Source organism: Dermacentor silvarum, chromosome 11, assembly GCF_013339745.2.
Source record: "Dermacentor silvarum isolate Dsil-2018 chromosome 11, BIME_Dsil_1.4, whole genome shotgun sequence".
NCBI lineage: Eukaryota > Metazoa > Arthropoda > Arachnida > Ixodida > Ixodidae > Dermacentor > Dermacentor silvarum.
Window position 1 is genome coordinate 45,885,243 of NC_051164.1, and position 22,172 is coordinate 45,907,414.

The 22,172-nt window shown below is 48.9% G+C and overlaps 1 protein-coding gene across 18 annotated transcripts in view; it reads right to left on the bottom strand.

The window, feature by feature from the left end:
- The window catches only part of LOC125941611 (zinc finger protein 391-like), a 330,617-nt gene that overhangs the window by 306,906 nt on the left and 1,539 nt on the right, over nucleotides 1-22,172 (bottom strand). For 16 of the 18 annotated variants that reach the window (XM_049659287.1, XM_049659279.1, XM_049659288.1 and 13 more), the window contains exon 2: nucleotides 20,667-20,737. In XM_049659287.1, the coding sequence (XP_049515244.1) occupies nucleotides 20,667-20,737 (71 nt within the window). Of the gene's footprint in view, nucleotides 1-16,076; nucleotides 16,210-20,666; nucleotides 20,779-22,172 lie in introns of all 18 variants that reach the window. The other 2 variants (XM_049659292.1, XM_049659275.1) reach the window with 2 other exon arrangements.

The following is a 22,172-nucleotide window of genomic DNA, read 5'->3' on the forward strand; positions in this document are numbered from 1 at the left end:
TAGCAATGGACGTATCATCAAGATTACGCAGCAGCCTATTCGTGATTCCATCAGGGCCAGGGGCTGAGCGACTGCTAAGTTCATCAAGCACCTCTTCGATCTCAAGTTTCGTTAAGGGCGAATCGACTGCCTCCAGCGGTCCTCCCCGGTAGTCCGGGTAATCCCAGTCCCCTACGGGGCCAACCGGAAGGTATCGCTCCGCCAATTCCATAAGTAGAGTCGTGTCATCGACCCCACCGCTCCTCTGTGCTTGGACCAATCGGTCGATTGCCAACCTCTGGTTACCTTTAGAATTAGTCTCATCGAGAAGCACCTTCAAGAGGTTCCATTTACCCCCGGTGCGCATCTGCCCGTCTACTTTTGAGCAAACTTCATTCCACTGCTGCCTAGACAGTTCCTGACAATTGTCCTCGATTTCTTAATTGAGGAGCGCTATGCGCTTCCGCAGCCTCCTATCGAGCTTCTGTGTGCGCCATTTCTCAACCAGTGATTTTTTAGCCTCCAACAGATGCGCAAGACGTGAGTCCATTGCATCCACCTGTAAGTCAGTTTGGACCGTCTTGGTTGCGAGGAGAGCATCCTCTGCTAATCGCGAGAAGAGGTCCTCCAACGTGACATATTCGGTCTGATCAGCCTTGCGATGCTTTCTAAACTCGTCCCAGTCCGTCACCCTGAACTCCCTAGGCGGAGGCACCCGGGTTTCCTGGGTGACCGAGAGGATAAAGTGATCACTTCCCAGGCTTTCCTGCAGGTTAGCCCACTGTACGCCCGCCGCGTTTTTGGTAAATGCTAGATCCGGAGTGGTGTCTCTCGTAACAGAGGTGCCCACCCTAGTTGGGAACTGAGGGTCCGTGACCAGCTCTAAAGAACAATCCGTCATAGCTTGAACCAGGTTTCTCCCCTTAACAGTGGCCTTTGGATATCCCCAGGCCGGGTGGTGGGGATTAAAGTCCCCGACAGCTACGAGCGGCGACTTGCCCGCTAGGGCAGCCGCCTTTGCGATCACCGAGGAAAACGCCTGCTTGTGATTCCGAGGGGTACTGTAGACATTCAGTATGAAGATGCTACACTTAAGCCAATTATTCGGGATGATTTCGACCAGCTGGGCCTCCAAAGTAGAGTTGCCTAGCTGAAGCTTGTGTTCTACAAACGCATATTTCCTCGCAACCAAGATAGCCAGACCGCGTTGCCCCTCCCCCCTAACTGATACAGATCGATAGCCGGGCAAGGCAACCGCCGCGTCAATGGTTTCCTGTAAGGCAATCACATGCGGCCTCACCGCCAATGGGGAAATATACTGCTGGAGGGAGACCTTACGCTTCCTAAACCCCGCGCAGTTCCACTGCTAAATGGCAAACTCATTTGCGCTGGGAGCCATGATTACTACCACTGTTTTGCCGACTTCTCGGCACGTCCTTATGTACGGGGGCCAGAACCATCGGCATACCAGGGCCCGCCTGGGGAACCAGTGAGACGGGCGTCACCGGGACGACCAACGAATTCTCCCCGAGACCAAGCCTGCTTTCGATCACTGCGACTTTGCGTGCTACGAGGTCAAAACATTCCGCTTGGCGCATCACCGACTTCTGCAATTCCTTGATTGCTTCAAGGACGGCCGACTCGGATGCCGCCGCAACCTCTCCTTCTGGACCTATCTCTTGTAGTTGTGCTTAATCACAGTCAGTCATGCCTGCTGGACCTCTTGTCAGCATAGCTGCTGTCTTCTAGAAGGCCTCCGCTTAGCCGGCCGCCGCTCCACTGACGAAGGCCGCGCCGGGGGCTGTGCTGAATTCCTGAGAGCTTCGAACTCGACCCTCATCTGCTGAAGCGGAGCTTTCAAGGTAGCGTTCTCCTGAATTAGAAAAGCGACCCTAGGGTCTTCCTTTTGCTCTGGCAGTGCCACGTGCGTTACCTGTGCTGGCTGCTGCGCCGGCATTGGCTTGACTCGATCCGCCCAGGTGGTGGGAGCCTCTTGGATGCGCACCCTGGAGCGGGAGCGCCCCCTGGAGCGAGAGCGTCCTCGGGAGCGAGAGCGCCTCCTGGAGCGGCTACGGCGTCTCCCAGGAGCTGGCGAGAGAGAGTGCGTTCTCGCAGGTGGTGCCACGCTGGAATACCGTGATGACAGACCCTCCTGGGCCTGCTGGCGTTTCTTGGCGCGCTTCCTACGCCGTCTTCTTTGTCTCAGCACGAAGGGGACTTGGTAACGATGTTTGCAGGCCTTGTCTGCCGTTAGATGTGCCCCCCCCCCCGCACAAGGCACATTTCGGATGGCATTGGTGATCCTCCGCAGGGTCGTTCACACGACACCCGCGGCACACTTTCTTCGTCGGGGTGGGGCAAACATCGGCCCGATGACCGAGAGCCCCACACCCATAACAAACATCAGTCTGTCTCATGTACAACGTAATAATAATGCCCCCCAAATGCCCCCCAAATAATAATGCCCCCCAAAAATGGGCCTTTAAGGAATAAAACTGAACTGAACTGAACTGAACACCTAAGCATGCTCGTACGGCACATAACATAGTTAGGTACCTTTAGTCCACTGAAGAGAACAACGACCGTAGTCGTTTCCTTGATGCGACGCACCTCCATGGCTTTAGGATTAGGCTGGTTGACGATCATGGCCGCCAACTGCTGCTCGCCAATGTCCACGTCGACACCTCGGACGACGCCTTTGCAGGTATCGTCGGAGGCCGCGGTGTAGGCAGAAACTTGATACTCAGTCGAGCCGAGCCTGATGAGACGCAGCGCCGCGTAGGCGCCCGCATTCTTGGGCTCTGGGGTAGAGACCACAAGAATATTCTGAGTTATGTTCGGGCAGATGATATCCTCCTTTGATTCCTCCGGGGGTAGTTTCGCCGCCGTCGCCAGGGCTTGGGCCAGACGAATCTGGCTAACCTTCTTGAGATCCAGGCCTCCCTTGGGTCGGAGAATGACTCGAATATGGCTCTGCGGCAAGCGGGGGAGCCTCGATACGGTCGCAAGGCGCCGGACGACGCCCTGCGCGTTGGCCGTGCGGCGGCCAGCTGTGCCGTCACTTTGAGTAGAAACGCTCTCTTGCTGCCGGGAAGAACGCTTATACTTGCTTAAAGCGGTCCGCCACCCAGGCGCGTCAGCTTATTCGCGGGAAAGAGTTTCCCCTTCGACCATCTCCACCTCCGGCATGATGCCGTTCCGACGGCGCGGGCGGGCGGCCACCCGGCCGTACTCCTCGCCGCCGCTAATCCAAAATCTAGGGTTAGTGGGGAAATCGGTGGGAGAAAACTTCAAAGTCTCCAAAAATGGCGAAAAATAGGTCTACCAGGTCAAAAACAGGCTCAGTGAAATCCTCTCGACGAGGTCTGTAGAATGGTGAAAAATCTTGAGGATTGAAGCAAATCTTCCGTTCGCAATCATTCGAAGAAGACGGAGCCGGCGTAGACGCGTCCGTACGCGTCGGCTGCCCTGCGTTTTCTTCATGTCAGATAGTGGTTCACTACCTAGAAACAGTTTCAGGTCAAGTGGGATAGACGTCCTATATGCTAAAGGGAAGTGTTTTTTCCTCTCGGTTTGTGCTTCGCAATATTCCAGCAGGACATGCTGAACAATGAGGGTCTCCCCACATCTACCATACATTGGATGTTCACCGCCAGTCAACAAAAAACTGTCTACCGTAAGTGTGTCCTATCCTTAGACGACAGAATAGGACATCACTTCGTCTTGACATGGTCAAAGATAGCCAATAGTCTAGATGTGGCTTAACTACGTGGAGTTTATTAAGGATTTCAGCGTCCCACCTATGTTGCCAATAGGTTCTCAGTTTTTTCCGCAAGTATGGCTTTAGGACTATAACCGGAAGAGCTATGAATATGTTGGAAGCTTTCGTATCTAAGGAAGTAGCAATTCGATCTGTTAGCACGTTACTTTCAATACCTCTATGTCCAGGCACCCAGCATACCGTTACATGTTGGCCAGAGGCATAAATAGCACATATGAGAGCGAAAAGATCTGCAATTACTGGATTTCTGTGTTTGCAGTAAAACATCAATGTTTTAACGACGCTTAACGAGTCTGTGTATATGACCGCCTTATGTAGTTTTAACTGCTTGATGTGTTTCACAGCGGACCATAGTGCATACGCCTCTGCTCTAAAAATGCTTGCGTGATGGTGAAGATCATTGGACTGCGAATAGGATCGGCCGTGGGCTGCATGAGACACGCCGGCATGCAAATTAGACGCATATGTGTAATATTCTGTACACGAGTATTTAAATTGCAATTATAGAAAATGCATATGAATATGGGCCTCTGGAGCAGGCTTCGTTACCTTCACAACTGACGTGTCGCAGTCAATGATGTTCCACAACCACGGCGGTAACGTCTTAGCAGGAACAATTAGGCGATTTTCAAGAACCGGAATGTCCATATATTCGCTCAGCCTCCTCTCACGAAGGGAGAATTGCTCTCTCGCTGCAGGTTTGTTATGGAAATGTGTTGCAGAGATCATATTGTTGATGGTGAGATAACAAGGTTGGTCTTTATCACGGGACGTACTTTCGGAAAATAATTAAAAATAGAATATGGCCGTTACAGATCAATAGACCATTCGTTCGCTTCGACATAAAGGCATTGAATAGGACTACCAAGATGATGCCAAGAAATACCAAGATGATGCACAGGGCCCAGCTTCTTGAGAGCACCGGGGGTAGCAGAGTGATGCACTATGACGCCGAAGTCTGACCACGATCGTACAAGGCTCCTGTAGAGGTTCAGAGGCATTTCTTGTCACTACCCCATCTTGTGTCGGACAGTATTTTCAGGATGTTCATTGGTTTCAGGCACTTAGCTTTGAGATACGTCATATGAGGAATGAAGGTTAGTTTTGTGTCGATTATAACGCTTAAAAATTTGTGTTCAGTGTTGATTGGTATGTGTTGTCCGTGCCGCATAATATCTGGATCTTGTATTATGTCTTTCTAGAGAAACGTTCACCTGAGCTTTTGAGGGGGTTTACTTTAAGCCATTTTGACAGGCCCACTTTGACACTTTGTTCAATCCATGCTGAACGGGACGCTAGCATATTGCAAGCTTACAACACTTAAATGCTATCTGCACATCATCGACATATAATGAATAAAGCATTGAGGATGGAATGGCTCTGTGAAGGGAATTCGTTTTAACACTAAGATCTCCCCTTAAGGCACACCAGTCCCTTGAGTGGAACGTCTGGAAAAGGCATTGCCCATTATAACGCGGGTCGTGTGGTTAGAAAAATAGCCTTCTATCATGTTACCACCTACACCCATCGCAGATAGGTCTAGGAGGATTCCGAATCGCCATGTTGTGTCATAGGCTTTCTCCAAGTCGAGACATACAGGTAGAAAGAATTATTTGTGTATATAAGCATCTCTAATGTTTGCCTCAATGCGAGCGAGGTGGTCTATTGTTAAGCTACCTTCCCTGAAACCACATTTAAGGGGGTCAAGTAGAAGGTAGCTTTCCATATATTAGACGCCGGTTCACATTGTTTTCATATAACTTGCACATACAGCTTGTTAGTGCTATTGGCCTATAGCTGCTGGCTTACGCGGCGTCCTTGCCTCGTTTATAAATATGGATGATAATGGCTTCTTTCCATGAGGATGGAATATTGTCACGTTCTAGGAGAACAGACGACCTGAAGCGTTGAGGCGTTGAGCGTCGAGTCCCTGACCGCCAGCTGAACAAACGCAAAAGCTCAGGCACCCGCGCGTGGATCGGAGTAACTTCGTCTGCCTCTTCGCTGGCGCCCGTCAAAGCAGGTGCCGGCACATGGCGCGTGGATTAGCGCGCGTCTTCGGCTTTCTAATTATGTCCCACATGTTGCAAGGTGTGGCATTATTCTCCCTCCTCGGAAGAGCATCGACTCGATGCTAAAAGAAGCACACACACTACAGGAAGAACGTAGAAGTACACGCGTGGAAGACACATGCACACACGAACGCTGGCTGACGCGCAGTCATAAAACGCAGGGCAATGTCACTGAGGCAATGATTGTCCACGACAAAAATAAATAAAACAAAAGGAATGGCATGGTGCACAAACTATGGTGGTTATGGAGTGCGGTAAGGTTTCAGCCGCACAACGTGCACAATCTCGGGTAGTGTCTTTCGACGTCGTGTTGGTTGGCTGCCGTCAGGAAGAACCTCGTAGTTGACGTCACTCACTCGCCGCAGCACTTTATAAGGTCCGAAGTACCGGCTGAGAAGCTTCTCGGATAAGCCTTTGCAGCGGACAGGAGTCCAGACCAGAACCCGATCTCCTGGTTGGTACTCAACTTGGCGATGGCGGAGGTTGTAGTGGCGTGTGTCGATGCACTGCTGTTTCTTGATGTTCGTGCGAGCCAGTTGGCGTGCTTCCTCGGCTCGCTGCACGAAGAGCTCGGCGTCTTGGTCAAGACCATGAAAGGTGTCGCATGGAAGCATTGCTTCAAGCATGGTCTGAACTTCACGACCGTAAACAAGGTAGAATGGCGTGAAGCGGGAGGTCTCTTGCGTCGCGGTGTTGTACGCAAACGTTACGTAGGGAAGTACTTCATCCCACGTTTTGTGCTGAACGTCTACGTACATAGAGAGCATGTCAGTCATAGTTTTGTTGAGCCTTTCGGTCAGGCCATTTGTCTGCGGGTGATAGGCAGTCGTCTTTCGATGCGTCGTGTAACTTAATAGGAAGACGTGGAAGACTGGCTGGACGACTTTGAACGAGTAGCAGATTGCAGATTGAACGAGTAGCAGAGGAGGGAGAATAATGCCTTCTGCTAGGACTTGACCGTTGCGCGCCCCTTCGGATATCACCTGAACCATAACGCTGGAACGAGGCGGTATAGTTACGCTGTCGTCGGAAACGCGAAGTGCGGCTCTATGGCGGCAGGCATCATCTTGTGCCGTAGCGTTCCTCGCAGAGAAAGTGATGTAACGCTTCCTGAGGTCGATGATGGCACCATATTCCCGGAGAAAATCCATTCCAAGAATTAAATCACGGGAACATTCACGCAGGACAATGCAGCTAGCGAGAAACGTGCAATTTCGGATTCGTATCCTAACGGTGTTCACGCCAAGCGGTGCGATAACGTGTCCGCCAGCTGTACGAACTTGTGTCCCAGTCCAAGGCATAATAACTTTCTTGAGAAGGCTCGCCAATTTTCCGCTAATAATTGAGTAATCGGCGCCGGTGTCGACTAGCGCACTGACATTTCTCCCGTCGACGAGCACAGGTATGTTCATCGCGAACTTGTCTGCAGGCTGAGGTACACGCGTCGTTAAATCTCCGTCAGGTCGCGGTCGCGTCGCTTGGAGGTCCAAATCTCTGGGTACAGGCGTCGTCGAATCTCCGTCGGGTCGAGGTCGCGTCGCTGGGAGGTCTTCAGCACGTCGCGCGTCAGCGGCCTCGCCTCGGAAGGTCGCTGACGTCAGTTTTCCAGGCGAGGGCTCGGAGACCGTCCCTGCGTCATCCTCGACGCACCTTCGCGACTTGGATAGGATCGCCGCGGTGATGGCGATCGCGACTGGCGTCTTGGTGACTGAGGCGCGCGCTGCTGGGCGATGAACGCTTCAATTTCGGGCGGCCTCTGTCCGAACCGGGGTCGAGGTGAATTGGCAGCGTAACCCTGCAGTCCAAGTTGGCGGTAGTGGCACTCGCGGTATACGTGACCCGCCTCACCACAATGATAACAAAGCGGTCGTCGGTCGGGCATGCGCCAAATGTCCGATTTACGTGTGACAGGGCGGTTGTCGGGAAAGTAAGGCACCGCCTGTGCCGAGTGGAGGGCAACGGGTCTTGGCGCAGCTGATGCAGGGATGGAGCGGCTCAGTGTGTCTCCATACGTCTCACGCTGGAAATCGGTCGCCGCGAGTGGGGATGTTGCCGATGCGGGGAGACTGCGCCTCAACGCGTCAGCGTATGTCGTGCGCCGAAATTCACTCGCCTGGGGTGTTCTTTCGGGGCGAGGTTGAGGTACCCCGAGTGCATGCTGCACTTCGTCACGCACGATGTCAGCGATGCAGTTGACCGTAGGCTGCTGCGCCCGGTGCAGCTGTTGCAGCTCGTCGCGGACTACCGATCGTATTAGTTCGCGGAGCACTTCAATGTCAGTCGCGAAAGCTCCCAGACCGATGGTTGTCGAAGCAGCATTCACTTGTCGGTCATACTGGTTCGACCGCTGCTGCAGCGCCTTTTCCATAGCAACGGCTTCTGCGAGGAACTCGGTAACCGTCCTCGGCGGGTTACGAACAAGCCCACCGAAGAGCTGTTCTTTGACACCCCGCAGCAAATGACGGAGCTTCTTGTCTTCGGGCATGCTAGGGTCGGCTCGCCTGAAGAGACGTGTCCTGTCTTCAACGTACATCAGAACACTTTCATTGGGCTTCTGAGCACGCGATTGGAGGGCCCGTTCTGCTCGCTCTCGGCGATCGGGGCTCGAGTACGTGTCCAAGAGCCGCCGACGTAACTCACGCCATGATGTCAGGGCCCCTTCGCGGTTCTGGAACCAGGTGCGAGCACCGTCCTCAAGGCTGAAATACGCATTCTTTAATTTCGCTCGGTCGTCCCACTCGTTGCAATCTGCTACTCGTTCAAAGTCGTCCAGCCAGTCTTCCACGTCTTCATAAAGGTCGCCGTGGAAGGAACGCGGCACTCGCGGGCTCTGCAACGTTAAATGAGTTGGTACTGTCGCCGTACCTTCCACCGCAGCCATTGTGCTCCTGGTTGACGGCACAATCTCAGGGGCCAGTCCCCGAATTCTCCGGCTGGCACGGTGCACTGGTGTAAGCTCCGGTATGGTGCTGATGCTCTTGCTGCTAGGAGGGGTCTGTTGCATAGGTCGATGGCTACCCAGCACCTCCACCAGAAATGTCACGTTCTAGGAGAACAGACGACCTGAAGCGTTGAGGCGTTGAGCGTCGAGTCCCTGACCGCCAGCTGAACAAACGCAAAAGCTCAGGCACCCGCGCGTGGATCGGAGTAACTTCGTCTGCCTCTTCGCTGGCGCCCGTCAAAGCAGGTGCCGGCGCATGGCGCGTGGATTAGCGCGCGTCTTCGGCTTTCTAATTATGTCCCACATGTTGCAAGGTGTGGCAATATGTCCAGATACCCACATAGTATTGTAAACAGACAGAAGCGTGTTTAATGTTTCTGAGTGCAGGTTCTTGAACTTTTCATATAGTATGCAGTCAGCACCTGGTGCTGAGTTGCTGCAAGAGCTGAGAGAAGACTTGAGTTCAGCTTGACTAAACGGATGGTTGTAAGCTACATCTGTGGCTCACTTTCGTTTGAGGCCCTCCCGATCTGCGTGGTCCTTGAACTTTAAGATAATGGGCTCATGGTGGGATGTACTCGATATACTTTGAAAATGCTCGCCCAGCAAATCGGCCTGATCTTTCATGCTGTCACCTTTAGTGTTTATAAGGGAAGTGGTTGTGTTTCCCAGCCTTTTAATCTGTTCACACCTTACTCTCATCCTTATAATTGATAATATATATGTAGCTTTCTCAACTGTCCTGCTTAGCACGTCGACGTATTCTCCTGCCCTGTGATTTTGCCTGCTTGAAATTAACGAGATTCTCCGCAGTTTGAAGGTCACGAAGCAGGCCCCACGCTTTATTTTCTTTTTTTCCGTGCCTCTTTACATTCATCGTTCCACCAAGGTATACGACGCTTATTAGCAAGTCCGTTGGTTTGTTTTATGCATATTTCAGCGGCGTCAATTATAAAACCTGTCAAATACGCCACTGCATCATCAATATTAAAAGACATTAAATTATCCGGCCACTGTAGGGTGCGTAATCTTTTGAAACAGTCCCCAGTTTGACGAGTCGGTTTTCCATCAGGGAACCTGTGGAAGGCAGCCAGCTTGTTTCGGTAAATTTAAAACAATAGGGAAGTGGTTTCTTCCACAAGGGTTAATTATGACCTTCCAGTAAACTTATGACATTAGAGTTGAAGCTACAGTTAAGTCTATTGAAGAGTATGTCTTATGTGTGGCACTATAGAAGGTGGTTTCTTTTTTATTCAGCAGAACCGTACCAGCAAATAAAAGGAAGTCTTCTACAGTTCGCCCTCTTGCGTCGGAGCGCGGGTCGCCCCACAGCATTGTACGGGCGTTAAGGTCACCTGTTAAAATGAACGGCTCAGCGACAAGTGTTTGAAGTTTCCTAAGTTGCAAAAGTTGTTCGGGTGGTACCTACAGTGAACAGACTGTCACCAGCCTGTCAAACAGTATTGCCCCGAACTGTTACTGCCTCAACATTTGTTTGAAGGGTTACGTGCTAGCAAGAAATTGACCTCTGAACCACGCTGCCAGACGTGGTGTGGTTCGCGATCATTACGGAATAATGTGTAGTGTGTTAGGAAATTTCCATTTGATGTTTTCAAATGTGTTTCCTGAGCGCAGAACAGTCTAGGATTAAATTCTTATATAATTTTCTTGATGTCTAAGTTGTTTAGAACGCCATGGGCATTCCAATGCATAATTTGTGCCGCCATCCTGTTGACGAGATAGGTGTTCTGTGTTCAGGTGTGTAGTTGTATCCTTTAAGTAACAGGACCGTCGTCCGGCCTTGTTATGGGGTTTTGTTTGTTTGTTTCGGCGCGCTCGAGAGAGCCACAGCGGTTTTTAGGTACCAAAGCTACCGGTTTCGTTTCCATTGCGTCCTGGGAGGCACTGGATGCCCGCACGTGCGGGCTGCTTGTTCGTTTTAACGCGATCGCGTTAAGGGCCCCGTGTCGCAGAAAATCCGGCGTCATTGTCGGCGTAAGCATCGGCACCTGGCGGAAATAATGCCAAACCACGTCATCTCGAACCACCCCTACCGGGCAGGCCCTTCGCGTGGCGCAAAGCGTTAGTGAACAAAAATTGAGTTTCTGAAAGTAAAATCCGTCCCAAACACCACAAAGTAAGACTTATCCACAACCTACAGACGTGATAGCGTCGAATTGTAATTTGAATGTACCAGAAAAAAACCTGATAAGCAGCCAGGGATCTTTGATTGCTATGGCGTTCCACTCTTAAAGGCGAAGCTTAAGCGTCCTACAATTCTGATGGTGTTTCGCTGTACTTTGGTTCTAGACAACATTGAGGGGTATGTTGAAAACCGAGCCTTTCTAAATTTTGATCGGGCCCCATGTCGCAGAAAATACGATGTTGCTATCTGCGTCAACGGATTCCAATAACGCTGTCGCGTTCCACTCTTAAAGGAGAAGCTTAAGCGTACTCAAAGTCTTTTCAGACCTTGCCTGGTGAGGTTTGGTCTTGAGACCTGATGCCCCTGGAGTAGCGGGTCTGTATGGCTGGGTTGGTGGAGCAGATACGACTGCTGCCGCCACAAAGGCGGGGGACCCCACAGCCGACTGCTCGCTGAGCGTCGGCCGGACAAGTGGCAGAGGCCGGTGCGACGCTGCCCCCTGATGTGTTCCAGCGGCATACGTTGTGCGCTGGCATGGTGAGCACCTTTTACGCGCTTCCTTGAAAGATGTGCAAAGGGACGCACTTTGAGAGTGATAATTTTCTTGTATTTTCTCCAGTTGGGACAAGATCTGGAGCAAGCTGCATGTCCACCATCACAGTTTGCACAGTGAGGTGCCGCTTCGCAGTTGTCTGAGGCGTGACCTTAGACTCCATATTTCGCACATGTGAGTCTACGATGGCAGCTCCGCGAGCCGCGGCCAAATCTTTGACATTAGAAGCATTTTCTGCGATTAGAGATGTATGGCCTGACAGCTATCTTTGTGTATCCGGTTTCTGTGGTTTGCGGCAGATCGCAAGTGGCAAGGGCCAGGATCAGGTGTTTTGTGTGGATTTATTTATTGTCTCGTCTGATAACAATGCGCTGCACGTTTGTTCCATTTTGCTCTTTCTAGCGTTCGAAGAGTTCGGTTTCGGACAAGTCGATGAGATCTGCATCAGACACTACTCCGCGTGCAGTGTTCATAGACCGATGAGGTGAAACGATAACAGGAATATCTCCACATCTCACAAGCTTGTTTAATTCATTGCGCTGCGCTTTATCACCGATATCAAGCAGAAGGTCCCCGCTCGCCATTTTGGTGACCTTATAAACTTGGCCAAGGGCGTCAGTCAAGCCTTTTGCAACAAGAAAAGGGGATATGGTTCGAGCAGGTTTTAAATTTTTTCGCTGTGCACAACTTGGAATCGGGGGAACATTTCTTTCGGTTTGAACAGGTTTAGTAGTTCATCGGTGCGTTCCCTCTTTTGAGGGTGACAACCAAGTAAACGGGGAAATTCAGGTGTTCACATAATGGTTTCGTTTCTTTCGGCGGCAATGGCGGCCACCAACCACGGAGCCCAACTAGGGGATGTTGCAGCACTTAACGTGTTGGAGCATCCGGTTGGAGAGGGGGTTAGGAAAAGGCGACCGCCTATTTCCCCTGCATTGGTCAGCCCAGGGGTGCCGTCTACGTGAAGCCAACGCCAAAGGGATGTGTTGCCACCACCAGGGGGCCATAAAGGTCCAGACACCCGGCATCCACTCAACCCCCAGGATACTCTTTTCCCCGGACACGGCTACACGCGGGAGGTTCCAAACCCCATGTGCTCAGGTCCGTGGTGTCGCAACACACCAAACGCCTGCTGATGCAGACGCCCCTGCCACGAGAATCCTCTTAGGCGAGCGCGTGATGCTGAACGGGGGCTGCATGCAAGACCTACCGAAAACGGTAAGAAAACGGTGCTATTTGGAAGACAGTAGAGAGCGTTAGCTTGTCTGGCATTCGGGTAAACGCATGCCGACTGGGCGTTTTACCGGATTGGTGGAGGCGAAAACGCGAACGGTCTGGATCATTGCAGCAATATTGTGTCGCAGAGCTCAACCAGGCAAATGCAGCTGATATTGCAGTAACCATGTGTATTTTACTTTGCAGCAGGCGTAACATTTCGGCAGGAATAGGATTACGCCACTGCCAAAAATTTACACCAGCAGTGAAATAGAGTGCACTTAGTGCAATATTAGCTGTGTGATTTTGATTGAGCTCTGCGACCCCAGGTTGCTGCACCGTGTAGGCCGTCCACGTTTGCGCCTTCGCTAAACTGGTAAAACGCCCAGCCCGCTTACCCGAATACCGGACACTCAAGCTCTCTAATGATGTCACTCACAGGAGAACCAAATAATAGAGTCCATAGCCGAAATCTCGCTTAAAAGTTCTCCCAATTCTGGGCTGTCAAGGCACCTCTAATACGTTCCAAATTTGATGTCACAAACCTGCGTGACAACCTAGAAACGCCAGCCTCTCAGGAATTGTTTATGGCGCACTTTTGTACACCTCCGATTTTCCGGATAACGAAGAAACGGCGTTTCTCACCGCGTCTCGACTGAATTGACATGACTATGTCACCCCCCTGGGGCACTTTTGGCGCCGACACCAACCTTTAAGGTGTGCGATAAGTTGCCAAGCTTCAAGCAGTAACAAGAAACCTGAGGAAAGGAGCCATTCGCAGGGCATATTCTTGTCGACTTCACCTCAGCTTAGAGAAAACGCTGTGTTAATGTGGAAAGTGGATAGTAAACATTGAGTTGCGTTGTATTAGGAGATTTTGAAAGAATAATTTGGCAATCACAGCGCATCGCACATGGTCAAGTGAGTTCTTAACTGTGAAGAAAAGGTGTTGCACAATCTGTTTGAACCGTTCATTGTGGAAATACCAAAAGGGATGAAAGAATGATAAAAACAGACAAGTTGAATTTCGTCTCCATCAAGCAATGAATTGCTTCGCAGGTCACCCGCATCTGTGAAATCAAAATTATCTCATGAATATGATAAATATAGGACGCGTAATGCTTAGGCACAACACCGACAGAAAGTGTAGCCATACAGCAGCCGCGCGGTGGTTGATAAGAACGCTGGAAATAATTTTCAAACATTTCCTTTATTTGGCAGCTCTACAATGTCCGTCAAATTTTACTCTAAAAACAAATCTTAGAAATTCAGTTATGAGGTACGCCCTCGCAAGTTTTGTTTATATCGCGAGAATGTGGAGAACGGTCGAGAATTTGCGCGTGTGCGCATAGCACTAACAGGTACAAGTGTCCTCGGCTAGGATGTACCAATAGCTAGAATCTGCCCATGCGCATTCAGCCGAGTTATCTATTCCTGTGGAGTCATTTTGTATTGAGGTCTTTGACAGATAATTGCTTAAAACGATGCGGAACATACGAGAACTTGCCAACTCGAGACAAGCCCATATTGACATCACCTTTACCATTTTTTTAAAAGTACTTTGCTAGTATTTACAAATTATTCTTACATTTGCGTTTTAGCAAGTAGCAGGGGTGAACTCCGCTCAATGTGGGTGGTCTTGGCTGATTAGGGCGCTGTCACTTGGTTACAGAAGCACTCAACCTGCCGTGTTAGCGGTATGTGACGCAGAGTATATGGCACAATGGACTCAGCATTTGATCCATCACGCAAATCCAGACATGCCCCTCAAACACACGCGGTAGTACGGCAGGCTAAAACCAAAAACAAAAGGCTTTGAGATGACTAACAACGGGGGAGGCATATTTGCCTGTCAAACATTCGAGGAAGCTTAAGCGCCGCCTTTAAGAGTGGAACACAATAGCGTTATCGGGCTGCGTTCGCATCAGATTTTTCTTATAGTAAGCTTCACTGCAACACACAACGTGGGAAAGCCAGCTTACAAGGACCAAGCATACACTGATCCCCTCAAAGTCGGCTTCACATATAAACACAAATGCATTGGTGGCAACAGATTTTTACTCAATTTAAGCCGACTTATAACATCTTTATGAATTTATTAATTTTTTATGTTGCGCAGAGGCGCACGCATACCCAAAATTTACAAAGACTCGCTTTTCAACATTTCGCTCAGTGTTGACCGGAACCATTGTACAGCGTAACACCACCAGAATTGGAGGACGCTTACGCTTCGCCTTTAAGAGTGGAAGGCGACAGCATTTAAAGATCCCTTGCTGCTTATCCGGCTTTTTTCTCGTATATTGAAATTAAAATCCGACGCTATCACGCCTGTAGGTTGTGGTCAAGTCGTATTTTACGATTTTTCTGACGGATTTACATTGAGAAATTGAATTTTTGTTCACTAACGCCTTGCGCCACGCGGAGGGCCTGTTTGGTTCAGGTGGCTTGGGATGATGTGGGTCGGCATGATTATTTCTGCCAGACGCCGATTCTTAACGCCGAATCCGAGGCCGGATTTTCTGCGACACGGGGCCCTTAACGCAGCCGCGTTAAAACGAGGGCAGCTTGGTGCTATATTTTCCTTTACTTTGTGACATCGTTCATGTTCTCTTGCCAAAACACTTGTACCTGAGCAACTGGTAAACCTAATTAATCCCACTTGAAACATTTATTATTTCGGTCTATTAAACGTTTTTTGGAAAGTGCAAAATATTTACTTTCTTGCAAAATCTATCCATGAGGTCGCGCTTCTTTGTCCACATGTTCAATGACGGCTGTTTTTTATCAAGTTTTATTATGTTTCTAGAGAATGCTGACGGGTACGCCAAAGTTGGGCAGCCTGCTAATACAACGCAAGCGAAAATTTCTTTCGTTGACAAATACACTCGCCTCCTGTCACGACAGTAATTTTCTCAACGCTTTCTTGGTAAATTCTATCACAATTTTTTAATATGTTAAACATGCTATAAGTATGCAATTGCACTGGATCGTCGAATTTTCGGTAGCGCACAAACACGGACATGCCTGAAACTGAATGCATTTTCAAAACCACTTCAATAAAAATGAAATTGATGCTGTCCAACTTCAGGGATCGGAAATTCCCTCAAGGAAAATCAGCATAAGATGTCAGGATGCTGTATCTCCTCTTATTTATGCAAACAGCATCAGTTTCTACAATATTAAACATAATAAGATGGGTACTTTGTTCATGTACATTGGGGTCCCGGTTTGTGTGATCTAACAGGGATATATGAACAAAAAAGATTGTCACTTATGCATGACACAAATCAGTTACAACAACCAATCTGTGAAGCGATTTCCGGAGGATGGGCAGCATTTCGTGCCGTCTGAGTTGCTTCATTGAAGAGAATAGCTTAAATTGGGCTCACCTCGCGTCGTCTTCGAAGATGGCTGATTCCTCCATGCTTGCGTGGCCTGTACTGAGGTTTGCCTCGATATCGTCGCTGCTGATCAAAGGAAGCCGGTATGCGGTGCTTCCGTTTTCGTTCATGTCTACATACTCTGAAAACACAGGTGTTGAATAAGACACAGGGCTAGACGATTCGGTGCTAAGACAGCGGGAAAAGCCAGGAGCTTTACCGGATCCTCAGCGCAAGGGCAACGCGACCCAAGAGACCACAATTTAATTAGGCGATAAAGACGAGCACGAATTATTGCATTTCATGCACTTTATTTAACGGTTTTTTACAGCTAGACAGGTGGCTTTCTTGATGTTAAGCTTCCTGCTACCTTTCCTCGTTTCTTGCGACTTTTTCATAATAGCTTGACTCTGAGATCGGCTACTCGGTGTTAACCGTATAAGCTGGGTGCCATACGATAAATTATAACATGCAAACGCGTTAGGGGACCGGTCGCTACATCCGAGTTGGCTACTGTTATATGAAAAATGACACAGAAAGCGCACTGATCTATATATTTTTGCACTTAGCAAATTTGACTCTTTATCCCTCATCACGCTGAACAAGGCATGCCAACCATTGGCATAACCCCGGCCTTGTACTAATTATGGGCCGCAACTATTACATTATTGTCTCCCGAACGTATTAAATAAATTTAACCAAACAAATACAAGTTTTCGCGTGTTATCGATGATGATGATATCTGGTCTTTTTGGCTCAAGGGCCACTCGAAGCCAAAAACCACCAAGCAATGTTGTAACGCACTCGATGATGCAATAATTGACAAATGGTAACGTGGCTGGCTATAATATTGGAACGTGGCTTCATAGTGGCCTAAATACATTAGTAAAACGCATATCTATTCTAATAATCACAATGACTTGTCAGATGTGCTATGAATATAAAAAGATATGCGCTGACGGAATGAGATATTCAAATATAGAAATGCCAGCAGCGCTTCTGCCTCAACGAGCCTCTTAAGTACAAGAGCCTGTAGACACGTGCTCTACAAAATGCTACTTTCGCAGCAGCGGTCTCTAGCGATAGGCAGACAACGATCGTTCTGTAGAAAGTTAAATAACTGAGTTTCTGTCAGAAAACAGGTCAACAGCAAGCAACATTGCCGGACGAAAATGAATATTCTGTCTCTAGGAGAGATCGAAGTGTTTTTGGCCTTTCAGCTTCCATTTCTCTACACTCAAGCAAGACATGGAGAACGGTTAGTGACTCGCCACATCTACAGCAGGTGGGAGGATCACTGCCAGTCAAGAAATGTGTGTGCCATACGTGTGGCACATCCCTAAGGAGGAAGGAAAAGACCTCGATACGCCATATTTTGCGCATTGGTGGCAAATTTCCTAAATACAGCTTGATTAAATGAAGTTACTGGAGGCCTCAGTGTCCCACATCTGTTTCCAACGCCTTCTAGGTTTTTGCACAAAAATGGCTTTAGGTCTGTGGCTGGGATACATATGGAAGCGTTACCGGCTTTCGTTGCGATGGATGTGGCAATTTAATCTCCAGGCATATTGCCCTCGATGCGTGTGCATCCAGGCACCCAACATACTATGACGTGCTGATTAGATGTATATGCTGTGCACAGGATTGAGTATAGCTCACATAATACAGGGTTGTAGTGTTTCTGGGGTGACATTACATATTTTGTGACACTAAGAGGGTCTGATATAATGGCCGTTTATAGTTCTGTTTTCTCGGCATGTTTAACAGCTTCCAGTGCAGCATAAACTTCCGCAGTGAAATTGCTTGTTTCTGGATGCAGGACATTAGATTCCGAAAATGATGGGCTGACGGCTGCATACGAAACGATGGCATGTGACTTTGAGGCGTCTTTGTAAAATTCCTGTCAAGTGTATTTCGAATCAAGTGCAAGAAAGTGCGTTGGCATGTGTACCCGAGGAGCGTTGTTATTTCAACGACGGTTAATTGTATCACAATCAACAAGTTCCGTTGTCACGATTGACAAAGCTTGGCTAAAGCTATTATAGCATTTTCAAAAGTGGCCCACTCATTTATTTATTAAGTTTCCTTACACGCACTGAGAAGGGTTTTCTAACTGCAAGTCGAATATTCAACAACGTTGCAGATGCCACACTGTTTACGGTTACGTAAGAGTGGTGTTCGGGTTTTGCATTTACCTTCGGAATGTGCACAAAATTTGAGTACAACCTCTGAGGAGGAAGTGACCACTCGTTAGCTTCAATGTAGAAGCTCTCTACAGGATTTGTCCCGAAAGCACCGGTAGCCAGGCGCATACCTTGGTGATGGACAGGATCCAGCATCTTAAAGGCTCTAGGAGTAGCCGATTGATGCACTATGGACCCGTAATCTAAGCGTGTTCGAATGAAGCTTTTGTAAAGGCACATGGTGCACACCCTGCCACTACCCCATACTGTGTGTGACATATTTCAGGAATGTTCATGGTTTTTAGGCATTTGCTTTTAAGGTACTTCAGGTGCGGAATAAAGGTCTATTTCGTGTCTAAAATTATGCTTATTATTTGTGTGTTGTGCTCGCAGGTATGTGGTGTCGATGAAGTTCATCAGGATTTGCGATGAGGCCTCTTATTGTGTGAAAAGGTGATGCTGATGGTGGTGATGGTGAAGCAGGCGGGGATAGCCTGGCATACATAACCGGCAATTGTTCCGCCTGATCCTCCTTCGAGTTGAGATCAGGGGTGTGTCACCAGGTGTCGATGAGCCCCGTGTCTCGCAGGAAGGCTATCAGCAGTCGTTGCGCTCTCTTCCTGATTACCACGAGCCCTCCGGGGAAAACGACGTCTTCAAAGGCCATGTGCGTAAGACCGCTCTTTTGTAGGCTGTCGACCATCGCTTTTCTTTCTGTGTCAAACTGCGGGCATAGCCAAATAAAATGTTCGATGTCACCAATGTCCCCACAGAAAGCACAGAGTGGGGAAGCGCGAAGCCCAGTCTTGAATAACCAAGCTGGGGTGTACGCGGAGTCGGTCCTGATGCGGTATAAAAGCGTCGCTTCTTCGCCAGTAAATCCATGAGTGACACAGGCTTCGTGGGGATTCTTGTGGATCTCCCTAAAGTAAAGGCGGATTGCACCCTTAGGGTTCTGAAAAGCTTTTGGAACTTTCACCTTTGAGGCACATGTCAGCGCTATAGGCGTGCAAGGGCGTCAGCTCTCTCGTTTCCATCAGTTCTTACGTCTGATGGTATCCACTGGAACCTTATGTTAAATCCTTTGCTCGTTAGATCGTTAATCAGTGCCAGAGATTGCCTTGTAAATTTCTCTAGAGGTAGGCCACGATTTCAACGCACCATTTCAACTGCAGAAGCAAAGTTTATTGTGCTGGACCGCTTGATCACAGCGTTTAAAAGCCACCTACAAATGTTCACAGACGGCTCGGTGTGCGCACAAACATAGGTGTGCAGCGGCATTCTGCATACCATCCCTTGATGTGTCATGGTCTGGCCGACTGGATTGCGTAGTTTCCTCTACAACAGTGGAAAGCGCCGCAATCACCGCGGCTTTGCGGAAACTAAGGGCCTTTTCTGCCCGAGATGTCGTGGTGTCAAGTCAACGTTACAGAGATTACATTGTGTGAAAAGGACGCAGGTGCTTTTGTTGGCATTGAGCATAAAGCGGGATTATTTGAGGGAAAAGCCTGCGAGCGTAATTAAGGTAGTGGCGACAAGATGAAGGCTGTGTCGTAATAAACGAGTTGAGAGCTGAAGGAAACGCTGCAGTTTTCTGCGCTTCCTTTTTTCACCATTACTGGCCCATTCACGGGCATCATTTTGCAGCACACGTCAATGAGCACCGCTTATGGCATTTTCTGGACACTCGACAGCGGGCAAGCAACATGGCGCGCTATTCAAATCACCGTGGACTCGCACAGGATGCAACTGTTTGCGACGTGACTGTTTTATGCCTTCATTGCTTTCTCGCAGTTCAAGCACTTTCTTGCCAAATCGAATAATTCATTGCAACTTGAGTAAGCTAAATTATAAGCTTTATATTATAATTTTATATTTAAATGATTAACTTTACTCCACAAAAAAAGCTAGTGAGTTAACACTGGCTAGAATTGCTGTGTTTAAATACCGTTCAGTAGTTTCCCCAGTAATTGATTCCGAGCCATCCGAAGCGTAGAATGTGTAGAATACCAAGCCCTTTATAATTACCGCGGACAGAGTCATACTCAGTACAACAACTGACGAATTCAATGAAATGGCCAAGTTTTCTCTAGCAAAATTTGAAAATTAACTGGTTGTCTAGTCGCGCTTAAAATAAACATTTAGTGCTCCAGGACTTTGGACCCATTTCATTTCAACGCCATTCCGAAATCTCGGGCGGCCATTCCGTTACCATTCTATCTCCCAGACTGGGGTCATCATTCCATTCATATTCTAATTCCGGTGTTTGAAAATGTGAAACCATTCCGGAACCATTAACTCACGGGAATTGCCACTCTCCAGCTTGACCATGATAGATGTGCAAGATCGCTCCAGCTTGTGTAGTGAAACGCCCTGCGGAAGTAATACTGATGGCCGATGACCATCCCGTACATACCAGTTACGTAAATGGCGTCACTCGGGCTGTTCAGCATGTTCAGTGGGTAAGCCCAGGCCTCGTCAGAAATCCTAGAAATATACACACGTGTTGATCACCGACACTTTGCTTCCTGGTGCGACAAAAACAATCAGAAGAATGATGTTTTTAAAGTGAACTTGGAAGAAGGCAACTGGTATTTTGGTAAAAATGTGACATTTGTAATCCATCATTTTCCCCTCAATTCTCACTATGCTGGCTCGCATACGGGCGATCGGCACACTCGAGGTAAACTGTAGCAGGGAGCTCATCGACCATAACCGAAATGCGTCCTTGACTTGCACAAACAGTGCCCCCTTGACTTTTACTTCCTTTAACAAGTCTCATTTTGAACATTTAACAACAGAACGACTAAGTCGGATGAAATAAGGGATACATTGCATAAATATGTCGTTGCAAACAATGCCAAGTTTGATTCGTATATCTAACGCGCAGCTGCCTCTCCGCCAATTTTTGCAAGGATTACGCTTATTGTTAGAAGGTCATGAACAAGGCGCAATTGCATACATGTTAGGTAAAGTTAAGTTCGGCTACGTTAGGTTAGCTATGATACAGTGGATGCACCAGTCGGCCTAAACAGTGGCCCAGCCTAGTCATAAAGAGCTCTGCAGGCCTGCGAGTGCGCTTCTTAAGAGTTGCGGCTGTCAGCTGTTTCATTGTCACTTCACGATTAAGTTTGGCATGCTCCGAGAACGCGGTTGTTCAGAGTTGCGCCAAGAGGGCGCAGCTGTCGCGTTATCCAACATTGTGTTGGATAACGTGACAGGTCGATGCCTGTGTGATGCCCCACACAGGCGTCGACCAAAGGCAACGACGGAGGATGAAGACGCGCTTATGGTAGCTGCTGTCGTCGAGAACCCGTTCCAGTCCGCGAGGCAATTGCGGGAGCAGCTAGATGTGGACGCTTCCCTTGCTACGGTCCGGCGACGCCTCCGAAGTGCTGGACTGCGAAATTCTGTAGCTGCACGAAAGCCAGTCGTCACTGCTACGAACAAGAAGTCACGTCTCCAGTTTGCCGAAGCACACGCCTCATGGATGGCAGATGACTGGGGCCGAGTGATCTTCTCGAATGAGTCGACTTTTACAACTCGCCAAGACCAACGGACGCGAGTTTGGCAAACCAGAGGCACACGGTAAGAAACTTTTCTTAATGCACGTTTCACTTTGCGAAGGATGGATAAAAATACTATTTCCATGCAGTTACGAGCCAGCCAATGTGCAAGGAGTCGCCGCGAGTGGCCGAAACTGCGTGAACGTGTGGGGCGCAGTGTCAAGGCATGGTCTCGGGCCTCTGCATCGCATAGAAGGCGCCCTTACATCGAAGCGATACTGCACAGAAATTTTGGACAATGTGTTGCTGCCTTACGCCCACAGCGTCTTTCCCGATGCCGACTTTATGTTTGAACATGACCTGGCGCCGGTTCACACGGCAAAAGTTGTCAAGGAACAAAAAGAAAATCGCAGAAT